Consider the following 26,300-nt stretch of genomic DNA (forward strand, 5'->3'; position numbering starts at 1 on the left):
GCTATTAGAAAATTTAAAATGACACATATGGCTCACATTATGGACACAGGGACAGCTAGGTTAGACAGTAACTCTGCTGTTTTCCCCTGCATGGATTTGGCTGTAAAGATCTGTGTATAAATGACAGCTCTTTGCTGCGGGGCCCACGTCTGTATCTTATTCTTGATTCGTAATTAGAGCTGCGGCAGTTCATCCTGCTCTGGTTCTTTCTCTTTGCCTCATAGACTGCGGCCCAATTGCTTTTCTCAAATAGAAACACTTAATCCTCTCCTGTGGTTTCCCAACATCCCCTGGACAGGCAGCCCTGTCTATGGCTCTGCCTCAGAGAATCCTTACAGAAGTTCACTCTGCCTCTTGGTCTCTGTTATTCTTTCTTGCCTTGATTCCCTCCTTCCTTTCCAGGACTGGCACACAGCAAATAGCTTGCCTTTGTATCTTTGCCCACTTTTTACAAAAGTCCTTTCCTTTGGGGACAAATGTCTGCTTCTTAATGCTTCGTCACCCTTTACCTTTGTTCCCCACGGAATGAAGTTTGTGGATGGAACTAAGTCACTTCTGAAATGTATCAACTTCAAAAATTAATAATGATCTTAATAAAAACAATTACTGTTATTTATTGAGTTTTATTACTGGCCAGGATCTAGTCTGGTTACATTACAGAAAGTTTTCATTTAACCCTGACAACAATCCCACAAAGCCTATGCTATGATCCCCTATGACAAATGGGAGAAATTAGGTTTAATGACATTACAGTCCTTGCTTACCTATCACTGGGAAATGGGGGCCCTGGGATTTAAACCCACATCCGTCCCAAAGTCCTTGCTCTTCCCCATTACATTTAACACTGCCTTTCACATGCTGTGTCACCTCCCAAGTTAGGAACTCCAAATTGGAATTCAATGCCTCATAGCAAGTGACATGTATAAGCAAATTTGCTGAATGATAACAGTGCTGTGCATTTGTTTTGATGATTCTCTAGTTGACATACAATTCTCACAAACCTTTGATTAAAAAAATAAAAATGGGCTTTATGAGCCCTATTTCACACACTGGAAAAACTGAGCTCCAACAAGATGAAATGATTCTTCTGGGGCTACTTCGTTGAGTAACAATCCCCAGCCAGGCAAGAACCCAGTTTTCTGGAAATATTTATTCTCCTTTTTCTTTCCTCATCAGAGTATATTAGGCATTATGCTGCTTGGATGGCAGAATATGGTGGCAAATCATGTGTTATAATGGCTGATTTAATGTGAGTTATGGCAAGTGTTTGCAGGTACAGACTCATATGAGTTTCTCAGCTGTAGGCGTGTCAGTTTCATTCATTCAGCAAGATTTCCTGACCCTAAATCTGGCCAGCCATCATGCTAACAGTGAGCATGGAAAGGCAGATAAGATACGACTTTGTCCTAAGAAGATTACCTTCTAACAAGGACAGGAACCATCTTGCAAAGAGAGTATTATCCAATGGGAAAGTGTAGTCTTAATGGAATTTTAAAAGTTAGGAGAGGCGGAAAGGGAGAAGGATTTAACTCTCCCTGGGAAAGTTTCATGGTGGAGGGAACTTCTGAGTTTGGTTTCAATGGACTGACTTTAGAGATGAAAAGCCTGAGACACTGAGTATTCTGCAAAGGACTTCATCATCTTATAACTTTATTAAGTTTCCTAAAAATATGCTTGTTGCCACAGCTCCTTAGAGAGTAGCATGAATTATTCAGTGGAGTACTTAAAATATTAACATCAGTAAATTCCGTAGGAACTTCACAAATACTCTGCCCAGTTGGTTAAGCCAATTTGAAAGAATGGTTTCCAATTCTACAAAGTTGGTAAGACTATGTGGAAAAACAAATGAAGCCCAGAAGAATCATGTCAACTCTCTAAACATCAGCCCATTTCAGAGGAAGACTTCATGCCTCTAGATTTCATGTCCTTTTATTTGTCAAAGAGGTATTTTCTTTCACAGGGGATATATAGAGTATTCTACTCTCTCTTCTCTTCCAACCAAGAAAAAGTCTTGTATGTGCTACTGAATTTAATCATTGGAATATTAAGAGCCCAGATGTACACTCTGATGTGTTTGGTTTATTTGAAGTTAAAATCAAACCTAAAGGAAATCAACCCTGAATATTCATTGGAAGGACTGATACTGGAGCTCCAATACTTTGACCACCTGATGCAAAGAGCTGACTCACTGGAAAAGATTCTGATGCTGGGAAAGATTGAGGACAGGAGGAGAAGGGGGCAACAGAGGATGAGATGGTTGGATGGCATCACCGACTCAGTGGACATAAGTTTGAACAATCTCCGGGAGATAGTGAAGGACAGTAAAGCCTGGTGTGCTGCAGTCCATGGGGTCACAAAGAGTCAGACACAACTTAGCAACTGAACAACAACAAAAGGAAAATATCTGTCAAAGTTTAGAAATTGAAACTCATTAGAGTCAAACCCTTGGGGCAGCCCAAGAGAAGAGTGCCCTCTATTTTACTGTGATCCACAAGGGTGCCTATGACTGAGTTTTCTGTTAATACCAGGCTAGACATTGTGCAATGGGCTGAGGGTTTGTGTTCCCTCAAAATCCATATGTTGAAGTCCTAACGTCCACTGTGGTGGTCTTAGGAGGTGGGGCCTTTGGAAAGTAATTAGATCATAAGGGTGGAGGCTTCGTGAATGGAATTAGTGCCCTTATGAGAGGATCCCCCTCCCCAGAGAACTCTCTAGCTCTCCTTCTGCCATGAGAAAATGCAATGAGAAGTCAGTATTCTATAATGGAAGAGCTTTCCTCCCGAACCTGAGTATGCTAGCAACCTAATCCCAGACTTCCAGCTCAAGAACTATAAGCAATACATTTCTTTTGTTTATAAGCCATCCAGTCTGTGGTACTCGGTTATAGCATCCAATCTTGACAAAGACACCTAGCCCCTAGGTAATGGAGATCTTAGCTAGAAATTCCTAGTTGAGAAGGAAGATCTCATCACATGACCTCTTCCCTCTTGTGCTTCAATTTAGTTGTTTGGTTTTTTTTTCTGGATGTAATCAGACAGATTTATACTCCCTATTCAAAGCCAAGATGGAACATTCCTTCTGATTCCTGACTCACTGAAGAATAAGGCCCAGATCTGCAAAGCTTGGAGGGCATTAGGACTGGGGTAAAATCTTAATACTCCAGGAAGAGTATCTCATCTTCAACCAACCTCTGAAGAACAAGACAAGGGGCAAGAGGTCCCAGAATGGCTCAGCAGCACTGAGGACTTTTGGTGACTATCAATATTTTGTTGAAAATTTTAAAATGGATTTCTTGACAGAAGAGTTCACAAATACAATGGTCTGTTTGGGAGAAAATTAACTCCTTACTGGGTATTGAAGTACAGGTTGCAAAGACATAGACTGGAGAGTCATGTATAACATAAGGGTTAGATTAAAGGTCCTCAGCTGCTGTCTAACTTCCTGATTCTATTATTTGCAGATCCTTGATTTATCTATACATGACTCAAAGCTTGCACTTAGTACATTGTTCTGTAGTAATATGCCCAGATGTTTGTCTCCCCCTCAAGGTTGAAAACTTTCTGAAGGAAAGACAAGATTTATCCTTTTCTATCCCAAGCACTTAGCACAGTGACTAGTATATAGGAGACATCAAGTAAATATTTATCAAATGAATGAACAAGTTTATTTTATATACTGATATCTCTAGCTATACACACACACACACACACACACACACATATATATACCTTGATTTATAGTGTAAGTTATCAGCAAGTGGAGGGTGTTCAAATTCTTTAGAACCCATGGCTGCTTGAATGCCTGAATGATGGAATATGCCATATGAATCTCCAAACATGGCACTTCTAATTATTTCATCCCTTCTCTACAAAATGGAGCTCTTTTATGCTAGCTAAGGCAGAATCAAAGTAGGAACAGGGTTTTTTATGAATTTGTATTTCTAGATTAAACCCCCCACCACTAGAAAAGACCCTGGAGGTATTGGTTAGAGGTCTAAGTGTGACTTGGCTGCATTCAGTGGGCAGGAGTCTCCTGTGGATGATCAGAAGCGTAGTTTCATCCAGTCTTGGGAAGGGAAGCAGGTGGGTGTACAATGGACAGAGGCATGCCGGGTGGAGGAGCAGGTATGCACACTGAAGTGGGAGCATAAGTGGGAGAATCTCAGCCAGTTAGACCAGATGAGAAGGTAAGAACAAAGCCAGAAAGCAGAGGCAAATAGGGTGTGATCTTTAGGTGGAGAAATTACTAGAGAAGCAGAGGAGGTGGATGAGGTTGCAAAGACAATCCTTGCTAAAGGGACATGTTAAAATGAGGTATGCTTGTGCCAAACACCACCATTCAGTCATATATTCATTCATTCAACAAATAGTTGGTGCTTGTGAAACCCCTGTATCAATGCTACAGACACAAATAGAATCTCTGCCCTTATGTACATAAACTTGAACTAAACTCTACATACATATTAACAGATAATTACAGTGCAGTGTGATACACATTGTAATGAAGCAAGCACAGGGCAGTCTGGGGGACAAGGAACCAAATCCCAGATGAAATGTGAAGGATAAATTGCAAGGTGAGGAAGGAAGAGCACTCTTGCTTCAGCTCCAGCAATGGCTGCATATCCAAAAAATCTAAGAAGGGAGCTAATTTAGGGATTTCAAATATTTTGCAATAGTTGGCCCTTATCTGCCATGTTAAGTGGTCCAGACTTTCTCCTGGGAATAATGAATCATTAGAGTATTTTGATCAAGGAGGGACATGATCAAATCTGTGTTCTAAAAATATTACAGCAAAGTGTGGAGAAAGGGTTGGAGGAAAGAAAGACCAGGGACCCACTGAAGTCACCACAGTGTCTCAGTAAGAGGGGACAGTGGCTGATCTAGGCTGAGGCAATGAAAGCAGAGGGTAGCAATTGCATTCCTGAGATATTTAGATGTTAGACTGGACAAAGTTTGGTGATTGGATGTGAGATGCAATCAACTAATCAAGGATGACCAGGGAATTCCCTGGTTGTCCAGTGATTAAGACTTGGTGCTTTCATTGCCAGCACCCAGGTTCAATCCCTGCTTGGGAATTAAGATCCCTCAGGCAGCTGGGGCTGTGGCTTGTTCTAGAGGCAGCTCCAAAAAGAGTTCTGGTGGTTGGAGACTCTGAGCCCTAAACTCAAGTCCAAAGGCGCATTTGGCTTCACACCCTCTCTTAGGATAGATAGGTTGCCTTTGGGAGCTTAATAGGATATAGTATCTGACTAGGGTCCTTACTCACATTGGCCATTATCATTTATTCATTCATTCAATGCTTTTGAACTGTGTGTTGGAAGGCTCTTGAGAGTCCCTTAGACTGCAAGGAGATCAAACCAGTCAATCCTAAAGGAAATCAGTCCTGAATATTCATTGGAAGAACTGATGCTAAAGCTGAAACTCCAATACTTTGGCCACCTGATGTGAATAACTGACTCATTGGAAAAGACCCTGATGCTGGGAAAGATTGAAGGCAGGAGGAGAAGGGGGTGACAGAGGATGAGATGGTTGGATGGCATCACCAACTCAATGGACATGACTTTGAGTAAACTCCAGGAGTTGATTACGAACAGGGAAGCCTGTCATGCAGCAATCCATGGGGTCACAAGAGTCGGACATGACTGAGGGACTGAACTGAACTGAATCATCCAGTATTTATTAAATATCAATATTATGCTCAAAGCACTCCAATATTCCATAGATCCCAGTGTCCAACTCTGCTCAGTTCTTCTTTCTGTCTCTCTACCCATTTTTTGCTATTTATTATTTTAATTTTTTCAGATTTATTGAGGTATAATTGACAAATAATATTGGAAGACATTTAAAGTGTACATCATGATGATTTGATATATATATACACACACACACACACACACATTGTGAAATGATTCTCCCATCTAGTAAACACATCCATCATCTCACATATATTTATCTTATTTTTTCTCTCAGTGAGAACATTAAATTCAACTCTTTTAAAAAATTTCAATTATACAATAGTGTTATCAGTTATAGTCACAGTGTTATACAATTAGATCCTCAGAACTTGTTCATCTTATAATTGAAAGTTCTACCCTTTATACCAACCTTTTCCTATTTCCCCTGCCACCCTGGCCTTGGCAACTGTTTTTTCTACTCTCTGTTTCTATGAGCTCTTTTTTTTCCTTTAGATTTTACATGTACATGATACCATGCACTATTTGTCTTTCTCAGTCTGGCTTATTTCACCTAGCACAATGCCCTCCAAGTCCATCATGTGGTTGCAAATGGCAAGATTCCCTTCTTTCTTATGGCTGAATAATGTGTGTTTGTGTATGTGTGTGCTAAGTCTCTTCAGTCATGTCCGACTTTGTGCAACCCTATGGACTGTCACCCGTCAGGCTCCTCTGTCCATGGGGATTCTCCAGGCAAGAATATTGGAGTGGGTTGCCATGCCCTCCTCCAGGGGATCTTCCTGACCCAGCTATTGAACCTGGGTCTCCTGCAATGCAGGCGGATTCTTTACCCCTGAGCCACCAGGGAAGCCCCAGCTGAATAATATTTCATTGTATGTATCTTCCACATCTATTCGTCCACCGACAAGACACGTAGGTTGTTTCCATATCTTGGCTATTGTGAATAACGCATCAGTGAATGTGGGAGTACAGATATCTCTTGGGAACAAAAGAGCTTCTCAAAGTCAGAATTACAAGTGTAAGTTCCCAGTACTTTCCCACTCATGCCCTCTACTCCGCCCTATTGTATGTATTATTGTTTGAGCTGCCATGTGCTGTTTTACAGAAAACTTTCTTCACTTCTTATTCCTATGCTTGCAATAATTTTTTTTTTTTTTTTTTGCCTTTTAGTTTCTTTTACATGGACTTGGTCCTTGATAGAATTTTGATTTGGCTACAGATTAAACATTTTATAGAAAACTCTGAATAAGTTGTCTTATATGGCCAGAAGCTAGGAAAGTATCCACTAGCCTCCAGAGTTTTGTGAGCAACTCTGGGGCTTCCTGTGACTGATGTGATGGTGTTAGAATTGCAGGAACAGATGTGACTGATCAGTCTTCCTTGAAATACTTGTGTTTGATGCAATTTCATTTCACATTTTGTGCTTGACTTTCCCAAGTTGAGGTGTGAAATTCAAGCATCAGAGAAACCAGCAGGGCTTTCAAGTTGAAGTTAATAAAACACTCAACATGAACCTATGTAGTTCAGATTAATAAAATAAAATGTATGGGTGTGAGAGCCTAACCTCCCTCATCCAGAAGATAGCACCTTACAATTCTCTTTCCTGTGGTCCAGTGGGTTTCTTCTCCCCGCCTCCTTGGTGGCTCAGATGGTAAAGAATCTGTCTGCAATGTGGGAGATCCAGGTTCAATCCCTGGGTTAGGAAGATCCCCTGGAGAAGGGAAGTGGATGTCTAGGCCACTGGACCAAGAGAGATGAAGAATCTACTTTGAAAACCCTTCTCCAATGATTCAGTAAAGTTCTGTTTTTGTCAAACAAAGTTATTATAATCTCCAACTCACTTCTCAAGATTAATAAAATGATTTTGAATGAACAGTATATGATAAATACATGTTGCTTTTAAAGGATGTATTATTATTGTTATTTTACAATTGGTAAAGATATAAGACTTTGAGTAATTAGTTTATTTGATTAAATGATGATACCCATAAAACTTGCAGTTTTAATGAAATTAAAAAGTACTTTCTCCTTGGAAAGAAAACTACAACAAAACTACACAGTGTATTAAAGCAGAAACATCAGTTTGCTGACAAAGGTCCATCTAGTCAAAGCTATGGCTTTTCCAGTAGTCATGTATGCATGTGAGAGTTGAACCATAAAGAAGGCCAAGTGCCAAAGAATTGATGCTTTCAAACTGGTGCTGGAGAAGACTCTTGAGAGTCCCTTGGACTACAAGGAGATCAAACCAGTCAATCCTAAAGGAAATCAGTCCTGATATTCATTGGAAGGACTGAGGCTGAAGCTGAAGCGCCAATACTTAGCCACCTGATGTGAAGAGCCAACTGATTAGAAGAGACCCTAATGCTGGGACAGATTGAAGGCAAAAGGATAAGGGGGTGACAGAAGGTGAGATGGTTGGATGGCATCACCAACTCAATGGACATGAGTTTGAGCAAACTCTGGGAGATAGTGAAGGACAGGGGAGCCTGCATGCTGCAGTCCATGGGATTGCAAAGAGTTGGACATAACTTAGTGATTGAACAAGAAACTGGTATGATCATGGCCCAGAACTGAATTTCTGTTCCAAACATGTTTTTAGGTTTGCACAGAGCACCCATCTTGTTCCAAAGGCAGATTACCTCTAGTCTCATCAGCCACCTCTCACATGCTGAGGCTAAAGTCTCAAATTTGCTAGTGGACAAATAACACAGCTTTCTCAGCCTACTAACGTAATTGGATAGGTGACCTTTGTATGTAAAAGCATAGTATTATAGACTTCACAAACCTTTGACATCATCTAGTCCTAATTCCTTCATTTGAAGTTGAGGAAATTAAACCTCAAGAGTATAAATGGGTTTGCCCAAAGTCACCCAGTTAGTGCCAACATCAGCATTAAAATCTGAATCTATTGACAAATCCAGTGTTGTCCCTATGGTATTATGCTATACCCATTCTGGTCTAGAGTTCCCCTCTAAAATTTTCGGGTGCTTGGATTGAACACAAACCCCTAGTGAGCCAGGGCCCAATTAAGTGCAGTACAATCTTTGGTGCCTCCAGGTATTCGACTAGAGATTTGTGGATGTTTGTTGCAACTCTCCAAGAGTACCACCCTTCTCTAGGCAGACAGCCAAAACCCATCACATCAGTCTGTCTTGTCCGCAGACAGACTGGCAGTGCAGGAACCTGCAGGGCAACTCTGAGCAGCATTCTTGAGACCAAAGGAAGCCAGCTGCTCTGATTGCAGCTGGTGATCACCAGGACCCATCCTAATGAGGCTGACAGGGTTTCTGCCCTGGAGAATGTCCCACTGGCTGCATTCACAGATTAGGTCCATCAGTCACCTTCAATTATTCAGTCGTGTTCTTTGGAGGACCTGCAATGCAGAGAATTATAAAGTCTCTTTGTAATGTTGGGAGAAGTTTGGCTGTGAGTTGTAATCTTCCCAGATACGGTTTACAGGAAGGGATTCCCAGGCTGGACTTCTTGGAGACAGCCAGTGAAGTGTCCTTTTTATGAAAACTAGAGCCCTCATGACATGGACCTTCTATCATGGTTTTCAAGAGAAAGTGGAAAATGCATCTTCATGGTCCTTCTCAGCCCTGGGATTTTCTTTGAAAATTATATTTATTATATATTTTTTCAGATTATAAAAGTAATGCATGTCTCTTATGGAAAATGCAGAAGATTACAAAAAAAATGAGAAGTACTCATATTTCCATTATGATGGGAAGTACTCATATTTTCAATATGATGGGATTTACCTCCAAAGTTTAGTTCAGATTTTCCAGTCTGTTTTTTAGTCACATATAGAAGTATATACTTAGTTTTTTTTTAATGCAACTGTTATCCTACCCTGAAGTTCTAGGATTCTATAAAACATACAGAGCTAATTACAGTAAGTCCCTTGCTCAAAGCCTTGAATTCGATAGTTGCTCCATAAACATGCTAACTGAATGAAGACGGGAACCATGATTTTTTGACTCGATTAGACTTGTTGAAGATCTCACACTCAGACTATGCCTGAATCTTTTAATTTTTATGTTTTATTGAAGTACAGGTGGCTCAGATGGTAAAGAATCTGGCAGCAAGGCAGGAGACCTGGGTTCAATCTCTTGGTTGGGAAGATCCCCAGGAGAAGGGAATGGCAACCCACCCCACTGTTCTTGCCTGGAAAATCCCATAGACAGAGGAGCCTGGCAAGCTACAGTCCATGGGGTCACAAAAAGGCAGACACGACTGAGCAACTAACACACACACATGCACACGCACACACACACATAGTTGATTTACAATGTTGTGTTAATTCTTGCTGTACTGCAAAGTGACTCAGTTACACACACACACACACACACACACACACACACACATATATATTCTTGTTTATATCATTTTCCACTACGGCTTATCCCAGGTCACTGAATATAGTTCCCTGTGTTATCCATTAGGACCTTGTTGTTTATCTGTTTTATTCTATATGTAATAGTTTGCATCTACTAGCTCCACTCCCAGTCCATCCCCCATGACCCTCCTTCCCTGTTGGCAGCTACAGGTCTGTTCTCTATGTCTGTTTCAGCTTCATCAGTTCAGTTCAGTTCAGTTCATTTGCTCAGTCATGTCCGACTCTTTGCGACCCCATGAATTGCAGCACGCCAGGCCTCGCTGTCCATCACCAATTCCCAGAGTTCACTCAAACTCATGTCCATCGAGTCAGTGATGCCATCCAGCCATCTCATCCTCTGTCGTCCCCTTCTCCCCCTGCCCCCAATCCCTCCCAGCATCAGAGTCTTTTCCAATGAGTCAACTCTTTGTATGAGGTGGCCAAAGTACTGGAGTTTCAGCTTTAGCATCATTCCTTCCAAAGAACACCCAGGGCTGATCTCCTTTAGAATGGACTGGTTCAGCTTCATAGATACCTTCAATTGTGTCATATTTTATATTGCTCATATATGTGATATCATATAGCATTTGTCTTTCTCTCCCTGACATACTTCACTTAGTATGAGAATCTCTAGTTGCATCCCTGTTGCTGCAAATGGCATTTTTCATTCTCTTTTATGCTTGAGTAATATTCCATTGTATATATGTACCACTTCTTCTCTATCAATTCATTTGTCGATGGACACTTAGGTTGCTTCCATGTCTTGGATATTGTAAATAGAGCTGCTATGAACATAGGAGTGCATATATCTTTTAGAATTAAGAGTTTTCTTCTGGATATATGCCCAGAAGTGGGATTGTTTTGGCTATTGTGAATGCCTGAATCTTGACAACAATCTTCACATGCTAAAGAAACATAATAAACTAGAAATTGAGTGCTTCCCTTCAAGAACATGTTCCCGCCCCAGCAGAGTATCAGTAGTCAATTATCTCCATTTTTTCGTGCTCATTATTTCAGGAGATTCCATTTGATGAGAGAGCTGCACATACAAGAGACTTGCGGGAAGCATGGACCTTAGTGAAAAATGGCCTTTGGAGGAAGGAACCTGGCTGTCTCACGCTGGAGTTCATCATTTTGCCAACACCAGAGGGGGTATGGCTGCTTTTGCTGTCCCAGATACACGCGGTCCTCTTCAACTCATGCACCCACTGGGTCAACCCAGCGGTACACACTACATGCCCAGCGCTATCTGCCTTTTCAAAACCAGCTGGGTGGAGAGGCGAAGGCATGGACTTTGGAGTCAGACAGACCCAGGTTCAGATATGGAATTTTCTCTTTATACTCTATGGGGCCTTAAGAAAATCTATTGTTTCCTCAGCCTTAACATGAGAGTAAGAATGCCTACTTGGAGGTTTGCGATGAGCACCATTAAGTAATGTAAGCTGTCATTGAATGAGACCTTACCCTAGCTGAGTGGGAAGCCGGTCACATAACTTTGAGCACCTAACATCCAGGCACTATTTTCTTGCCTGTCTCCCGTCTCCTCCCCTCTCATCTCCTCTCCACAGCCCTGCAAAGATTAAGACTGGGGATAATGCAACCGGTATAACTGGCATAGATTGGCTCTCCTTCATTCTGTGTCCACATCCTAGCATCTGATTAATACAACTCAGAGTTAAGTTCGGGATGTTGTTACTGTCCTGGCATGGAGCATACAGGTGTCAAAACCATACCCCTGACGCAGGGAAGTGGTCCTCTGTCAGGCCCAAGGTCTGCCCCATTGCCCATCTAATGGGGATCCACTTTGGTAGGAGCTAATCTATGGATGAGAAAACAGAGGCCACTGAAGTTAATGCATTCACAAGATATTTTTAAAAATGGTATGCCTCTCATTTGCTGTTATTTATTCATTCACTCAATTAATAATGAGCAGCTACTACATGCCAAGCACTGGGGATATAAGAAAGAGATTAAGATAGACACAGAGATCACCAGACTACATTCCCTACTGTACCCATCTCTAAAATGGGGTAACTTAGATAGCAATAAACACTTACTTAGTTTTTGCACTGCATCAGGGTACATTTTCCAACCAAGACAGCTGTACACAATGGGAGTTTCCCCAGAGGGAAGCTTTAGGTTCTGAGAGAAGGAACTTGGATGCAGTCCAGACAAAAACCAATCGCTGTTCACTCCTACGCCCTGTCACATTGCCACCTGAGCCACTTTTTAGAGGTTCTTAAGCCATGTCTCCTCACAGCCCAGGGCACAAAGTTGAACCTCCTCAGCTCCACACACAGCCTGCCTTTCCTGGTCTGACCTCTGCCTGCCTCTCTAGACTCATCTCCTGCAGCTCCTCACTAAACACGAAGCCCTTCCTCATCACCGTGTCTATCTCCCCCTGGATCCTTGAGTGCCTCACGTCCTCACACACCTGTGAGCCTCTGCAAAGACTGTCATTAGTATATGCCTTCTACATGGCCAGGTCCTGCTCATCTCTGAAGCGCCAGCTTCAGTCATCTCTTCTGGGATCTCTTCACCCGTCCACCCCCATCCTAATCGGAATGAGCAGTCTATCTTCAGTATTGCCACAGAGCTTGCAGCTTTCCATGTCACCAAGTTTCTACATTGTATTGTCACTGTCTGCATCCTAGATGACCTGTGAGCCTCTCAGGGGCAGACATCTTGTTTTATTTGCTTTTGCATCCCTTTCACAAGCAGCCTGGCAAATATTTGATACGTATTTGGTGGCTGGCTGGCTGGGTGGCTTGATGAATGAATGGATGTATGAATGAATGATGGCTGAGACCAGGTCCTCTGCAGATTTCTGTGGTCACTGAGAACGTCTTTGACTGTGGCAGCCCAATGCATTGCACAACTGCTTCTGGAATCACTCCACCTTGCTTTGGGCACACCTAGAGCATTTTTCTCAGTGACCCCAGGCTTGTTCATTAAAGCTGGATGGCATAGGAGAGAAGTAAGTAAGTATGGTTTGCCTGCATCATCCATCATAGAAGTTTAGAGCAGAAAGAAGCCTCAGGGGTCACTGTGACAAGGGGGTGGCTAGAAATTCTACTGTGAGCAGTTCCAAGCATTACCACACATCTCCTTGAGTTCACCACATCATATATCTACAGTCTTTGGAGATACATCTGGCTTGTAGGAAGGGGATCCAGCCCGGTGTCTAGATCTGCCTGATGGAGAGGCACTGCTCTTGGGTAGTGATGAGCATCTGGAGCTGATGGAAAAGCTTAGCTCAGATGGGCAACAGATCCCTTGTTATCTGGCCCCAGTTCAGACAGTCGGTCTGTGATGTTGGAGGTGTCCAAGACAGACTTTGGCTGTGTTGTCCTGTGTGGGTGAAGCACCCTCTCAAGGAAGCAGTATGCTGAAATGTGAAAGTTCTTGTGAGCGGCTGGATCCGGGTGGTTCTCAGGCTGGATTAAGCGGGGCTTCCCTTGTAGCTCAGTTGGTAAAGAATCTGCCTGCACTGCAGGAGACCCGCGTTCTCTCCTTGGATTGGGAAGATCTCCTGGAGAAGGAAATGGCAATCCACTTAAGTACTCTTGCCTGGAAAGTCCTATGGATAGAGGAACCTGGTGGGCTATGGTCCATGGCATCTCAAGAGTTGGACATGACTTAACAACTAAACTACCACCACCTCCAGAGGCCTAGGTCAGGGTTCAGGGAAAGGATGCAGGTCCTAAGAGGACTAGGTCGGGTGGCAAAATGGAAATATGGTGAAATGTTGAAATGAGGTGAGGAAACTCACACTCAAAAACAAACAAACTTGCACAGTGGGAGACCCCTGTGCCAGACTTAAGTCAGAACTAGATGAATTACAAAAAAATATTTGTAATCCCTCATTAGATAGATACCTTACACCGGACGTGACACTACACCTTTCTTTAGTATAGATAAAGACCATCACTGTTCATTCTCACAACAACCTTATTCTCCTTTTATGAATGAAAAAAATTGAGCCTGAAGATGCTGGGAAACTTGCTCAAGGTCATAGGCAATGTGGGGATTTGAACGGAGGTCTGCCTGACACTTAGCCATGCCAACTTATTGCCTGACGATTCACCCTCCAAAACTAGCTACTCTGCCTTCTCAATTAAAGGCTCTGGGGGTCCAGTTACAGACTTTTTTTTTTTTTTTTTTTTTGCTGCTTATTTCGTTGTCACAGTAGAAAAGACAACTAGCTCTTAACAAGGCCAGAAAACCCACAGTGCTGTTGCAATGTGTGGGTTACCATCCAAGAGCCACCAATGGGCACCTCAGCTAATGCATTGCCAAGGCCTTGATCCACCTGCTTCGGACCATCTTCCCTCCACCCCTTACCCCACGTCCCCCCTCTCCCAACACTGGCTGGTCCCAGCTGCTCCATCTCAGAGGCTCACTGTGGGCTAATGGGGTTTACATTTCTAGCAAGCTACCAGGGAAAGTCCTGAAAGTGTGCAAGCCTTGAGATCTTATTCTTGGCTTCACGGAGTCCTTTGAGAACCGTGTTATCTGCCAGGGAGGCTCAGTCATCCTGGTGAGTCATGGGCCTGGAGGCAAGGCCAGTTCCAGGCAACATCTGGGCATCTCGGCTGCCATGAGGGTGGGTCAACCTCCTGGAAAGCTGGCTGGGAAGAGCCCAGGATGTCTGGGGGAGATACAGAATTTCTCCACGAAAGTCCCTCTTCCACTCCCAAAGCCTACACTCTTAAAATCCCCTCAAGGGCCTGGGCCAGTGGTTATGCAAATTTATTTTAAAGGCCTGGAACACATTTTCCAAATGAAATTAAATGCAGGGCCTAACACACAGAACAGAAGGGGGCCAGAGCCCTGATTCTGACCACCACCGCAGGCTCCTCTGATTCGCCAGCTGCCCCGTCAGACATGTGGGGATTTGGCGCAGGAGGGGAGGCGTCCTCAGACCTTCACAGTGAATCCATAAAACATGTCTTCCTGTTATACTTGCGCTCACTCAGCTGTTTGGGAACCCTGTTGTCATTCACTCCTCCCAGGGGACCCAACCTGCTTAAGCTTATCATCAGGGAAGAGGCAGGAAGTGTGGGGAACATAACCTGGCAGCCGGAGCCAGGTGTGTCTAGAAATTTATTGGCGCTGTTTCCCCATTCTGGTTATAAAAACAGGAAGGGGTGGACTTCCCTCCTGCAGGAAGGAAGGACATTTTTCCAAGTGTGGTCTGGGTGCCAAGCACTGCTGGGGACATTATTTCATTTTGTTCATATCCTTACTGAAATCTCTTCAAGCAGTTATTATTACCCCCATTTTGCAGATGAGGAAACTGAGACTTGTGAAGACACAAATACAAAGTCCAGCTTGCACGGCAAACGACAGTAGAGCTCACAGTCACACTTAGGTCTTTGTTCTCCAGGGTTCTGCTCCATCCAGTTCACTTCCCCATCAGTTTCAAGGGGGCAGCACCACGTGTCTAGGAAGCTTGATCCTTTGAGTTTATTTCTTACCAAAAAAAAACAAAACAAAAAATTATTTGCTTACTTTTGCTGTGTTGGATCTTTGTTGCTGTGTGCAGGCTTTCTGTAGCGGCAGTGGGCAGGGAGTACTCTCCAGCAGCGGTCCGTGGTCGTCTCACTGCTGTGGCTTCTCTTTTTGCAGAGCACCGGCTCTAGGCACGTGGGCTCAGTAGCTGTGGCCACCAGCTTAGTCGCCCTGCAGCATGCGGCATATTCCTGGATGAGGGATCAAACCAAATGATTAATTCCAATAAGCACTGCTCTGACTTAGACAACCTGAAGGCAGCACTCCACGAAATGTATCCAGGAAGATTCTGCATGCTTTCTCTAGTTTGAGTGAGTGGGGCTACTTTCTAATGGCAGGGTGAGGGCTTTTCACTGTGGTGGCTTGGGTACATGGGCTTAGCTGTCCTGCAGCATGTGGAATCTTCCCAGATCAGGGATCGAACTCGTGTCTCCTGCATTGGCAGCTGGATTCCTAACCACTGGGCCACCAAGGAAGTCCTATTTCTTTTTTTAAAAAAATTATTTTATTTCATAAAATAAAATTGTGTATAGTTGAGCTTTGTGTCTATTTCTCCTGCATACAGGGTGGTAAAAAGATTGATACAACATAATCTGTCATCCCTGGTCTCCTACTGACATTTGTTTTTGTTTTGTTTTTATTTTATTTTTTAACTTTACAATATTGTATTGGTTTGGCCATATATCAACAAGAATCTGCCACAGGTATACACGTTGACATTTGTTTTAACAAGTTGCATAAACGTCAGGTTTTTTTTTTTTTTTACAGAGGAGATCATAGGCTAGGCAGGTATGGAGACTTGTCAAAGATTTAGTGGCAAAACTAAGGCAAGAACTCAGGCTTCTGCTTCCCCTTTCAGCACCTATATTGGTAAGGCCATAGTTTATTGGAAAAACCATTTTAATGTGAAAAAAAGAGAGGCTCTTGTGCACCAGGTAGAGTCTATTTGCAATGTCTGAAAGAAGTGATTCCCTCACAGGCCTCAGACCAAAATGGGAGATGAGGATGGTCTCTGCATGTCAGCAGAAACTCACATCCATTCTATGGACCTCTCTTATAATGGTTTAGTTATAGATTTCAGTGACACCAAATGTTTTTACCTTTCGCCTTAACACAAGGTATTTTGTCTGATTTCACTCAATAGATGCAGCTGAATGCAAGCTGGAAGTATATGATTTTCCTCTGCAGGGACCTTTTTCTGTGTGTATTTTTGGAATGGTTTATTCTGAGTCATAGCCACATATACCTTCTAGTCGCTTCTTGGCTCAGCCAGAGTTCATTTCCTTTGATATGATGCTGAGTGAAGAGTCTTTTAAATCTTCACCTCTATTCCATAGTTGGTAACAGGGGGTGTTACCTGGGGGTGGGAGGTGGGCTGGATGTCTCCAAGTTCATACACTTCATAAAACACTCTGCTGTTGTTAGTAACATCTACTGCATTGGTATTTGAATTGTTCAGAGAACATACTTAGCATTTTTACCAAAATGAATCCTTGTCTTCCTGTCAGACTTGGTACCATATCATCTCTTGGCTTGCACTGTTTCTGTAAGAATAATGATTTTTCTTTTCAGGTGACATATAGTGACATATAGGTGGCACTAGTGGTTAAAAAAAAACAAAAAAACCCCGCCTACCCATGCAGGAGACGTGAGACATGGGTTTGATCCCTGGGTGGGGAAGAGTCCCCTGGAGGAGGGCATGGCAACCCACTCCAGCATTCTTGCTCGGAGAATCCCATTGCCCGGAGGATTACAGTCCATAGGGTCGCAGAGTCAGACACGACTGAAGCGACTTAGCGCGCACACACCCACAATTCTTCCATTAAGGCCATTTCTTTCTTCTGGACAGTATCAAACACTTAAAGCATTCTCTGAGGCTTGATTTTCATTTAAAGGGAACGAAGCCACTCTGTTTTCTTTCTGCCTTGCATCAAGGATTATTAAAAAAAAAAAAGTGGGGTTGTGCTTAAAGAAAAGAATATTAAACCCTAGGAGAAGAGAGATGTCCTTTGGGCCATTTCAGCCCTGGAGCTAATGCTGAGACACCAATTAGATGAAAATTCTCTTTGATGAAACCCTATGGGTGGGCACATATGTGCCCCTGCTGTCCTCTGTCCGCTGTCCTAAGAGGATGCACACAGAGACAGGATAAGAGCAGAGAGTCAGACTGGCCCCGGGCAGCCACGACCTCTCTCTTGTCTCCTAAACCAGTCTCGCCCTCGCTCCCCAGAGTGGGGAGAGGAGGAGGGGCAAGCTTCGCATCTCCACTCCCTTCTGCCATTAACTAGCAGAGAGCCTCCAGGAGACAGAAGGCTACCTGCAGAGAACGTGAGCCAAGGGCAACACCAGGGAGAAGAGGGAGGCAGGGGGAAGGTATAGCTCTCTCCTCCTTGTCTTTCATGGTTGAAATCGGTGACCTCCCAGGGGTAGGGATCGGGAAGGCTGTGCACAGATCCTAGCCTGTGGCCACCATCCTAACTTACTACAGCATCCATGCAGATTTTTCTTGCAAAGGGAATTGATAGCATACCTTGGCCGAAAAATAACCTTTTCCCTATGTGACATTTTTTTTTCTCTTTTTAACTTTTTGTTTTTAAGTTTTTGGCAACATCACAGGGCACGTGGGATCTTAGTTCCCTGACCAGGGATCAAACCTGCATCCCCTGTATTGGAAGCGTGGCATCTTAACCACTGAACCACCAGGGAAGTCTCCCTAGGGTGGCATTTAGACCTCTCATCCATCTCTTGGGGGAAGAAGTCACCTCCTGTATGAGGCCGTCTCCTCCTTTTCTCCATTGACCAAGGGGCTGTATGAAAGCAGCCCATCTAGCCTGGCCCTCCCTGTGGCCTCTGCTCCAAGCAGCGCTGCAGCAAGGCAGGCCCTGGCCCCACCGCAGCAGAGGCCAGACAGGGGCTGATGGCATCCCCAGCCTCCTGGGGGCAGGGGCTGATATGCAGCTGCCATCCTGCCCACCATGCAGGATATTAGTGATGGCTGCTTTGCTAGAAACACTTCCAAAAGCATTTTCCAGTGCTTTTAACTCTAGAAAAATGGACCAAAGAATTCCTTTGATTTTAGCATTATGTTTCATGTTGCCACGTGAGCACAGCTCCTGGGTGGACGGATGAGAGCTCTGCTTAGTGAGTCTCCAGGATAACTGAAGTAGAACCCTTTAAATACCTACATACTGTTCAAGATTTTACTGTTCTATACATAACAGTTGATAAGACTTTTTCCCAAAGATTTGTTTATACACTTTCTTGCCCTACTGAGAAAATAGTCATACCTCAGTTTATAAACTGAGAAAATAGTCATACCTCAGTTTATGATTGGGGTTGGACCAAGATCTCATTTAGAAATGCACTGTCTTTCATTCAGAAGCCATCATAGGATACCTAACTTGTTTCAATAATTCATAAACATGTTTGAATGTGCCTAAAAAGCAATCTCGAGCACCCAAGAATCTGTGGATGTTATTTGAGTTTGTGGATGGAAACTGAGAAAGGAGGACTTCCATTTGCAGTTTATACCCATGGGGACTAAACGTCTTTTTCTTTCCCCTTGAATATATATTATTTGCTTATATAATAAAATTAATTTAAAACATTTAAAGTTTGATGTATTATATAAAATTATTAATATTAATGAATAATATATTATTAACTTTATATATACGAAGAAATATTAAAGCTAGGGATTGGGTTCCCAGGTTAGCTCCCAAAAATCTGCTCAAATCATGCAGCAGGTAATAGTAAGAGTGAAGATGAGCCATCAGCCCCTTGTTGTACTATGTTTCTATGGAAAACCTGAGTCCCAGAAATAATTCACCCTGAGCCCCAGAAATATTTCCTTCTTGCTGCTTTCTCTCCACATGTCCCACTTTCTAATAAATGCTGCCCTAGAAATAGGATCAGAGATTGCTTCCCTGTCTTTAGAGGCCATAGCAGCAGGAAGCCCACTCTCCTTCTGTGGTGGTTGAGTTGCTAAGTTGTGTCTGACTCTTGAGACCCCATGGTCTGTAGCCCGCCAGGATCCTCTGTCCATGGTGTTTCCTAAGCAAGAATACTGGAGTGGGTTGCCAATTTCTTCTCCAGGGGATACTCCTGACCCAGGAATCGAAGCTGGGTCTCCTGCCTTGCAGGCAGATTCTTTACCGACTGAACTACAAGGGAAGCCCCTCTAGGAGAGTCAAAAAAAGGGCCTGCAGCATGCCCAAGCCTTCTGTGTGGGAAAGAAAGGAACATTTCCTCCTCAGCATCCACAGTGCCCAGCACTGTGCTTGGTCTGTTTCACACTTAACCTGCTCAGCTTTTCCCAGCAATACGGTATTAAGTATTATCGTCAGGAAACTGAAGCTCTGGGAGATCTAGTAACAACCCTATGATTTCTCCCCTAATAATTTGACAGAACTGAGATTCCAACCTATAATATTGTGTACTCTCTTTTATAACTTCCCAGCAGAACAATTTCTTTTTATATTGGAGTATGATTGCTTTGGGCTTCCCTTGTGGCTCAGCTGGTAAAGAATCCACCTGCAATGTGGGAGATCTGGGTTTGATCCCCGAATTGGGAAGATTCCCTGGAAAAGGGAATGGCTATGACTCCAGTTTTCTGGCCTGGACAATTCCATGGAATCTATAGTCCATGGGGTTGCAAAGAGTCAGACACATCTGAGCGACTTGCACCTTCACATAATTGCTTTACCACATTGTGTTAGTTTCTGCTGTACAACAAAGTGACTCAGCTATTATGTATACATATATCCCTCCCTCTTGAGCCTCTTCCTTCCATCCCACCCCTCTAGGTCATCACAGAGCACCGATCTGAGCTCGCTGTGCTATACAGCAGCTTCCCACTAGCTGTCTATTTACACATGATAGTGTACATGTCAATGCTATTCTCCCAGTCTGCCCCATCCTCCCCTTCCCCCGCTATGTTCACGTGATTGTGCTTGACATCTGCATCTTTATTTCTGTCCTGTAAATAGAATAGTACCTGTCATGTGGAGTAAAGTAAGTCAGAAAATCAAATATTGTATATGAACGCATATATATGAATCTAGAAAAATGGTACTGATTAACTTATTTGCAGAACCATTTCTTTATAAGAGGTCTATAAGCATCCAGTTTGAGATATTACCTAAGGTTAGGAAGGTCTTCTGAACCTATTGGAAGGTGAGCAACATGAGGACAGGAACCTGTTCTGACCACTATTGTATCTGCCTTGCCTCATAGATGCATTGCCTACCATCCTGAAAGAATGGTGTGTATGCTTAGTTGCTCAGTTGTATCTGACTCTTTGAACCCCACAGACGATAGCCTGCCAGGCTCCTCTGTCCATGGGAATTCTCCAGGCAAGAATACTGGAGTGGGTTGCCATTCCCTTCACCGGGGGATCTTCCTGACCCAGGGATGGAATCAAGGTCTCCTGCACTGCAGGCAGATTCTTTACCATTTGAACCACCAGAGAAGCATGGTACTTCCCCATAAGTATTGTTTGACTAACAGAAAATGTTATTGTTTTTTCTGCTTTGCTTCCTAAGACAGAAAATTGGAATCACATATTTTAGAAAAATTGTCAACAACAAATATTAAAACAAGAAAAATATTTTTTCATTAACTTTCAGCTGATTGGAAATTTAAATAACTGAAGGGCTGTAAGAAAAATTCTTAGCTTATGAGTCATCCATTTATAGGGAACAAATTGAAAGGGAAGTCCATTGTGAGTTAGAACAATCTGACAGGCTCCAGAACCTAATCACCTGGTAGAATATTTGTAATGCTCTTTCTATGGGGAATGCCTGATCCTAATTCCACATAACTAACTTTCAAGGAAACTCTTAGAAAGCAAACTAAGAGGTGGGACCATGTACATTGCTTTTAAATGGAAGCATAATCTGTGGTTAGTGATTCCTTTCAGTAACTCGAAGTCATTAAAGAAGAGAAAAGAGCCTCATTTTCCTCAGCTGTGAAAGAGCATACCATCTAATAATAACTAACATGTACTTGATTTTCACAGTGTGACAGTCTCTATTTTACAGGCTCTAAACGCTGTAGGTTATTGCATTCTTGCTACAACCTTATGAGTTAGGTATAATTATTATCTCCATTTTTATAGAAAACTAAGGTTAGCAGAAATTAAACTACTAGTTAATAGTGAATCTGGTATTAGAGCCAAGGTCTGGTTGACCCCTAACCAGACCTTGGCGCTCATACCAAAGCCCTCTGTAGACTGTCTCTCTTGGAATGCAAAGGCTAGTTGCCTCCTGATCCGATGGGGAATTGGAAGCGATGGGGGAGCCTGGTGGGCTGCTGTCTATGGGGTCGCACGGAGTCTGACATGACTGAAGCAACTTAGCGCCAGCAGCAGTCCTGCAAACAGGCCATCTGAGCTCACCTCCTCATGACATCAGGGAGTCAAAGACTCCTACTCAGATCAAGAACTGACCGTTGGAATTTTGCAGTGCCAAGGTCAGTCTTGACCTTGACAAGAGCTACTCTGGAAGAGTGATGAGCTATAAGCTTGTTTGCCTTTAAGATTAAAGGAAGATGGTGGAAACAATGAGTGTAAACAATTCTTTGATGAATTTTGTGGTAAACTGTCACTGAAACTTGAGATCGGTAATTGGAAGAGAGAAGTAGAATTGGAAAAGATTTTTTAAAGATAGAAACATAATAGCACATTTGTATAGTGATGGGAATGATCCAGAACGGAGGAGAACATCAACTTAGAGAAGAGAGGTGGGGAGAAATCCATGTGAGAGGGCACAGAGGATCTGATACACAATGGAGGAGTTGGCCTCAGCTGGAAAATGGATGGTTCATCCATAGTAACTAGAGAGCAGGAGAGTAAGTAAACCAGGCAAACAGAGTGATTGCTGGGCTGCACTAATGTCCACTTGAGGCTAGTGGTCACACACTGAAAATAAGACCAGTCAGCATGATGCTGTGCTTCTCTGATCATGTTTCACTGGGTGCCAGCAGAGAGAAGATGAAGAAATAGATTTTATCAGGGATATGGTTTTCCCAAAGACTTAGTAGACAGAGAGAGAGGTGGATTTGAAGGGGTATATAAGAGAAATGATAATAGTAAACCTGGAAACTAGGGTGGTTAAAAGAGAAAGGAATGTCAAGAGGGAGAGTAACACAGAAAAGATCACAGGATCAGCAAATTACAGGAGCTGTTGGGGTCAAGGAGACATTGGGTGAGGCTAACAGGAAGAATAAGCTGGAAAGCTTGGAAGGCTGGGTGGTGGTGATAGGAAAGTGGAATGCTTGGTGTTGAGATTACAGATGGTGTTACTAGAAGGGCAGGAAGCTGGGATAGCTGGAGGTGCAGGAAGGGAGAGGATATTGAAGAGCTGAGAGACCAGAGTACGAGAAGAATCCACTGGTAGATTTGGAAATAAAAATTATCATGGGAATGGTATTGGGAAAAGTGACAGTGATCCAGATGCCAACACCTTCAAGAAATGAGGTAGAATAACACAGAGGTCTGTAGACGGCTGCAGTGAGTAAGGGTTGTGGACTACGTGCTCTGTTATTTTCAAGGAGAGCCAGGTTTCCAACAGAGTGAGGAGTTGAAAGAAAGTTTGACAAACCATGAATGAAAGTGAAAGTGAAAGTCGCTCAGTCGTGTCCAGCTCTTTGGTATCCAGTTCATGGAATTCTCCAGGCCAGAATACTTGAGTGGGTAGCCATTCCCTTCTCCAGGGGATCTTCCCAACCCAGGAATCGAACCCAGGTCTCCCACATTGCAGGTGGATTCTTCACCAGCTGAGCTACAAGGGAAGTCCATGAATACTGGGGTGGGTAGCCTATCCCTTCTCCAGGGGATCTTCCTAACACAGGAATCGAACCGGGGTCTCCTGCATTGCAGGTGGATTCTTTATCAACTGAGCCATCAGGGGAAGCCCATGAATTCCTGAAAGCAAATGGAGGTTTTCAGGAGATGGGAAGGGATGTCTTGATATGTGCAAAAATTCACCCAAGCACATTCCCATCTTGGATTTCAGAGCTCAGATTGTCAGGAGTGGGGAAAACAGAAGAGGATAGAGAGATAGGCTGGGCAGTTCAAGATGGTTGCTTTGGGGTGTTCCTTGGCCTAGTGGTTAGGATTCAGGGCTTTCACTGCTGTGGCCCTGGTTCAGTCCTTGGTCAGGGAACTGAGATATCCTTCAAGCCACTCTCAGGGCAGCCAACAGAAAAGGAAGAAGAAGAACGGTTACCCTGGTGCGGAAGGAGGACAGTCTCAGCTTGGTCCCGGGCCATTCCTCCGTGGGCACTCGGGCCAGGGCGCCTTCTTTCTGTCCTCCACGGTAAATTGTAGACTGACAGTAGAACATTCAGAGATGACTGAGGTTTACAGAATGAGAGCACCTCAGCACAGGTCCACGGGCCCTCGGGCTGCTGCAGCTGGCGATCTGATCAGTCTGAGACTATAGAAGGTCCGGATGTTGCCCAGACTGTTAACTCTCCAACTATCAGTGTCCAAAGCCGGGGATGGAGAAGAGACAGCCATTTTCTATGTCTGCGCCTTCCTTCCTCTGCCTCCTCCCAGCATCTCTAGAGCATTTTCCCATAGCCCAGGGCCCTCCTGAGTGAGGCATCAGTCAGTCCTGGTAGAAACACATAATGCATCTGTACAAGTTACTGACCTAGGCAGGGAGACTCCCGCAAGCTGACATCAATTTCTTTAGGACCTACAACTCAAATTTTCAGACCCAAACTTTTGTTTCTACATTCTGTACGTGAAACTGCGCAACTCTTTTAATATTAGAAGGAATATGGCTCTGCTCTCTCCTGACACGTGTGTGCGCGCGCGCACACACACACACACACACACAGTATCACAACGATGCGCAGTCGTACATAAGTTACTTAACTTCTGAGCCTCAGTTTCCCTACCTGTGAAATGAAGGCATATTATCTTCTCTGCTAGTCTCTTAAGAGGAAGAAATATTGCTTGGAGTGAAGTCAGAATTCAGGTTCAAAGGAGAGAGTTGAGGGTGTTGGAAACCCTTCCTTGCTGCAGGGAATATTCAAGCTCTGAAACTCCTGCTTTTTCCCAGGAGAAGCAAAGCAAAAAAAAAAAACGATTTCCCAAGCATCGATCGGAACAGGACAGACATAATACAAAAATGCAGAAATCGTTTTTACAACTGGTTACGCGCTCGTTTGTCATAAATGGTCAGAGAGAGTGGGGATGGGGAAGATGCCCTCCCACCAGGAGTCGGGAGGCAGCGCGCGCGCCACTGCAGAGCGTGAAGGCCGCGGTCGCCTAGCAACGGGTAGCGGGGATGCGCACGGGCGCTCCTTCGGGTGGGCGCAGGGAGCTCGCCGCCGCTGCCGTTGCGCGCTCTCGGGCCTCCGGGACCCGCTAGGAAACTTTGGGGCTCCTGGGCGCCGGGGCGTCGACACTAGACCCGGGGGACGCCGCGATGCGCCCCGCGGGCTGAGGGTAGAGGGGGAGGTCGCTGCCTGGCACGCCGGGCCGGGGGATCCATGGGCTCCAACCTACGGAAAGTTGGCGCGCACCTGCCTGCGCCCAGAAGACGCTTGGTTCCTGGGCCGAAATGCTCCCCGCCAAGTTTCTTTAACGATTTCTTACCCCCAGTGGATCTGGCATCTGGAACCCCGGGAGGCCCCAGGTTCACGGATTTCCGTCGCTGGGAGAGAGAAACGCGCGCTTTTCTAAGGGACCTGGGCGGTAACTGATTTTTAATCGATTAGCCCTGAAAGGTTAAGATTCTATTTTTGTTTTCTGCTTTTCTTCTTCCTCCAGACAACGAGTTTGTGGAAGCCTCTCCCGCGCCCTACAGCCCGGAGGAGTTCGGTAAGTCTGCCCTTTTTGCCTTTTCTTGTTAGAACCCAGCCTGGGAATCGCGAATTTGGAGTCCATGCCCGAGGGGCGGAGAGAAAGGGCTGGCCGGGGGACTCTCGCCCTGCTGCACGTTCCTTTTGCTGTGAGAACTGGCCTTTTCCTGGAGCGTGAGCTTTGGAGGTGGCAGGGGTGAGAGTCGGCTGTGCGGTGTGTGCGTGTGTGTGTGTCCTGGTCTTTGGTGATGCTCCCAGGAGCGCGCCACAGCAAACTTCCTGATCTGCGGGACCCTGCAAGCAGGCGGTCTCATCCTGCCTGGAAAGATGCAGCTAGCCGGTAAATGCCACAAGAAGGACATCTTGTGGCTACTCCCTAACCTGAATTTAATGAAGTCCAGGGCCAAAAACGTTCTGGTAATTAAATTTCAAGACCTGGGAGCTGCGATCGCCCTTGACGTCTGTTTTTCCTCCAGGTGTCTTGGAATAGGGCATTTCATCCTCTTCCGCCTGTCATTCTAAGTGTAGATTTGTGGTGGGTGAGCCAGGACACACTTGTCAGAGATAGACTTCCTCCCATGAAGAGAAGGACATTTGCGTTGTCAGGTTATCTCCAAGTATTCCTGCCACCCAGTCTCATTTGGTAGCTTAGTGGTTGATTTTTGGTTTTGGTTTTCTTTCTCATTCTCGGTTTCCTTAAGCCGCTAACAATCTGGGCTGTCAAGTCTGTCCCTGCTGTTCTTTTATCACCAGCTTGAACATCTCGCCTTCCTTCCATGAAATGACTGTTTAAAAATGTTTATCCACAGTGAGGCTCTGAGCCTTGGGTACCATGTGTCTGATCATCCTTTCCTCCTGGTCTGCGTGTCCTCAGCAAGACCCACACTGGCTGAAGTTAAT

At 44.2% G+C, this 26,300-nt stretch overlaps 1 protein-coding gene and 1 long non-coding RNA gene across 5 annotated transcripts in view; one reads left to right on the forward strand and one right to left on the reverse strand.

The window, feature by feature from the left end:
- Window positions 1–26,300, forward strand: part of AMOTL1 (angiomotin like 1) — a 197,438-nt gene that overhangs the window by 20,207 nt on the left and 150,931 nt on the right. For 3 of the 4 annotated variants that reach the window (XM_027563867.1, XM_027563870.1, XM_027563865.1), the window contains exons 2-3: window positions 11,088–11,222; window positions 25,369–25,419. In XM_027563867.1, coding sequence (XP_027419668.1) covers window positions 11,138–11,222; window positions 25,369–25,419 — 136 coding nt within the window. In that variant the 5' untranslated portion in view covers window positions 11,088–11,137. Of the gene's footprint in view, window positions 1–11,087; window positions 11,223–24,942; window positions 25,235–25,368; window positions 25,420–26,300 lie in introns of those variants that run through there. The other variant, XM_027563872.1, reaches the window with a different exon arrangement.
- Window positions 11,231–24,868, reverse strand: LOC113905907. Its single transcript, XR_003514751.1, has 3 exons — window positions 24,492–24,868; window positions 15,585–15,775; window positions 11,231–13,602 (listed from the first exon to the last, which is right to left on the reverse strand). It is a non-coding gene; the product is annotated as an uncharacterized LOC113905907 (long non-coding RNA).

The sequence above is a fragment of the Bos indicus x Bos taurus genome, chromosome 15 (genome assembly GCF_003369695.1).
Source record: "Bos indicus x Bos taurus breed Angus x Brahman F1 hybrid chromosome 15, Bos_hybrid_MaternalHap_v2.0, whole genome shotgun sequence".
NCBI classification, from domain to species: domain Eukaryota; kingdom Metazoa; phylum Chordata; class Mammalia; order Artiodactyla; family Bovidae; genus Bos; species Bos indicus x Bos taurus.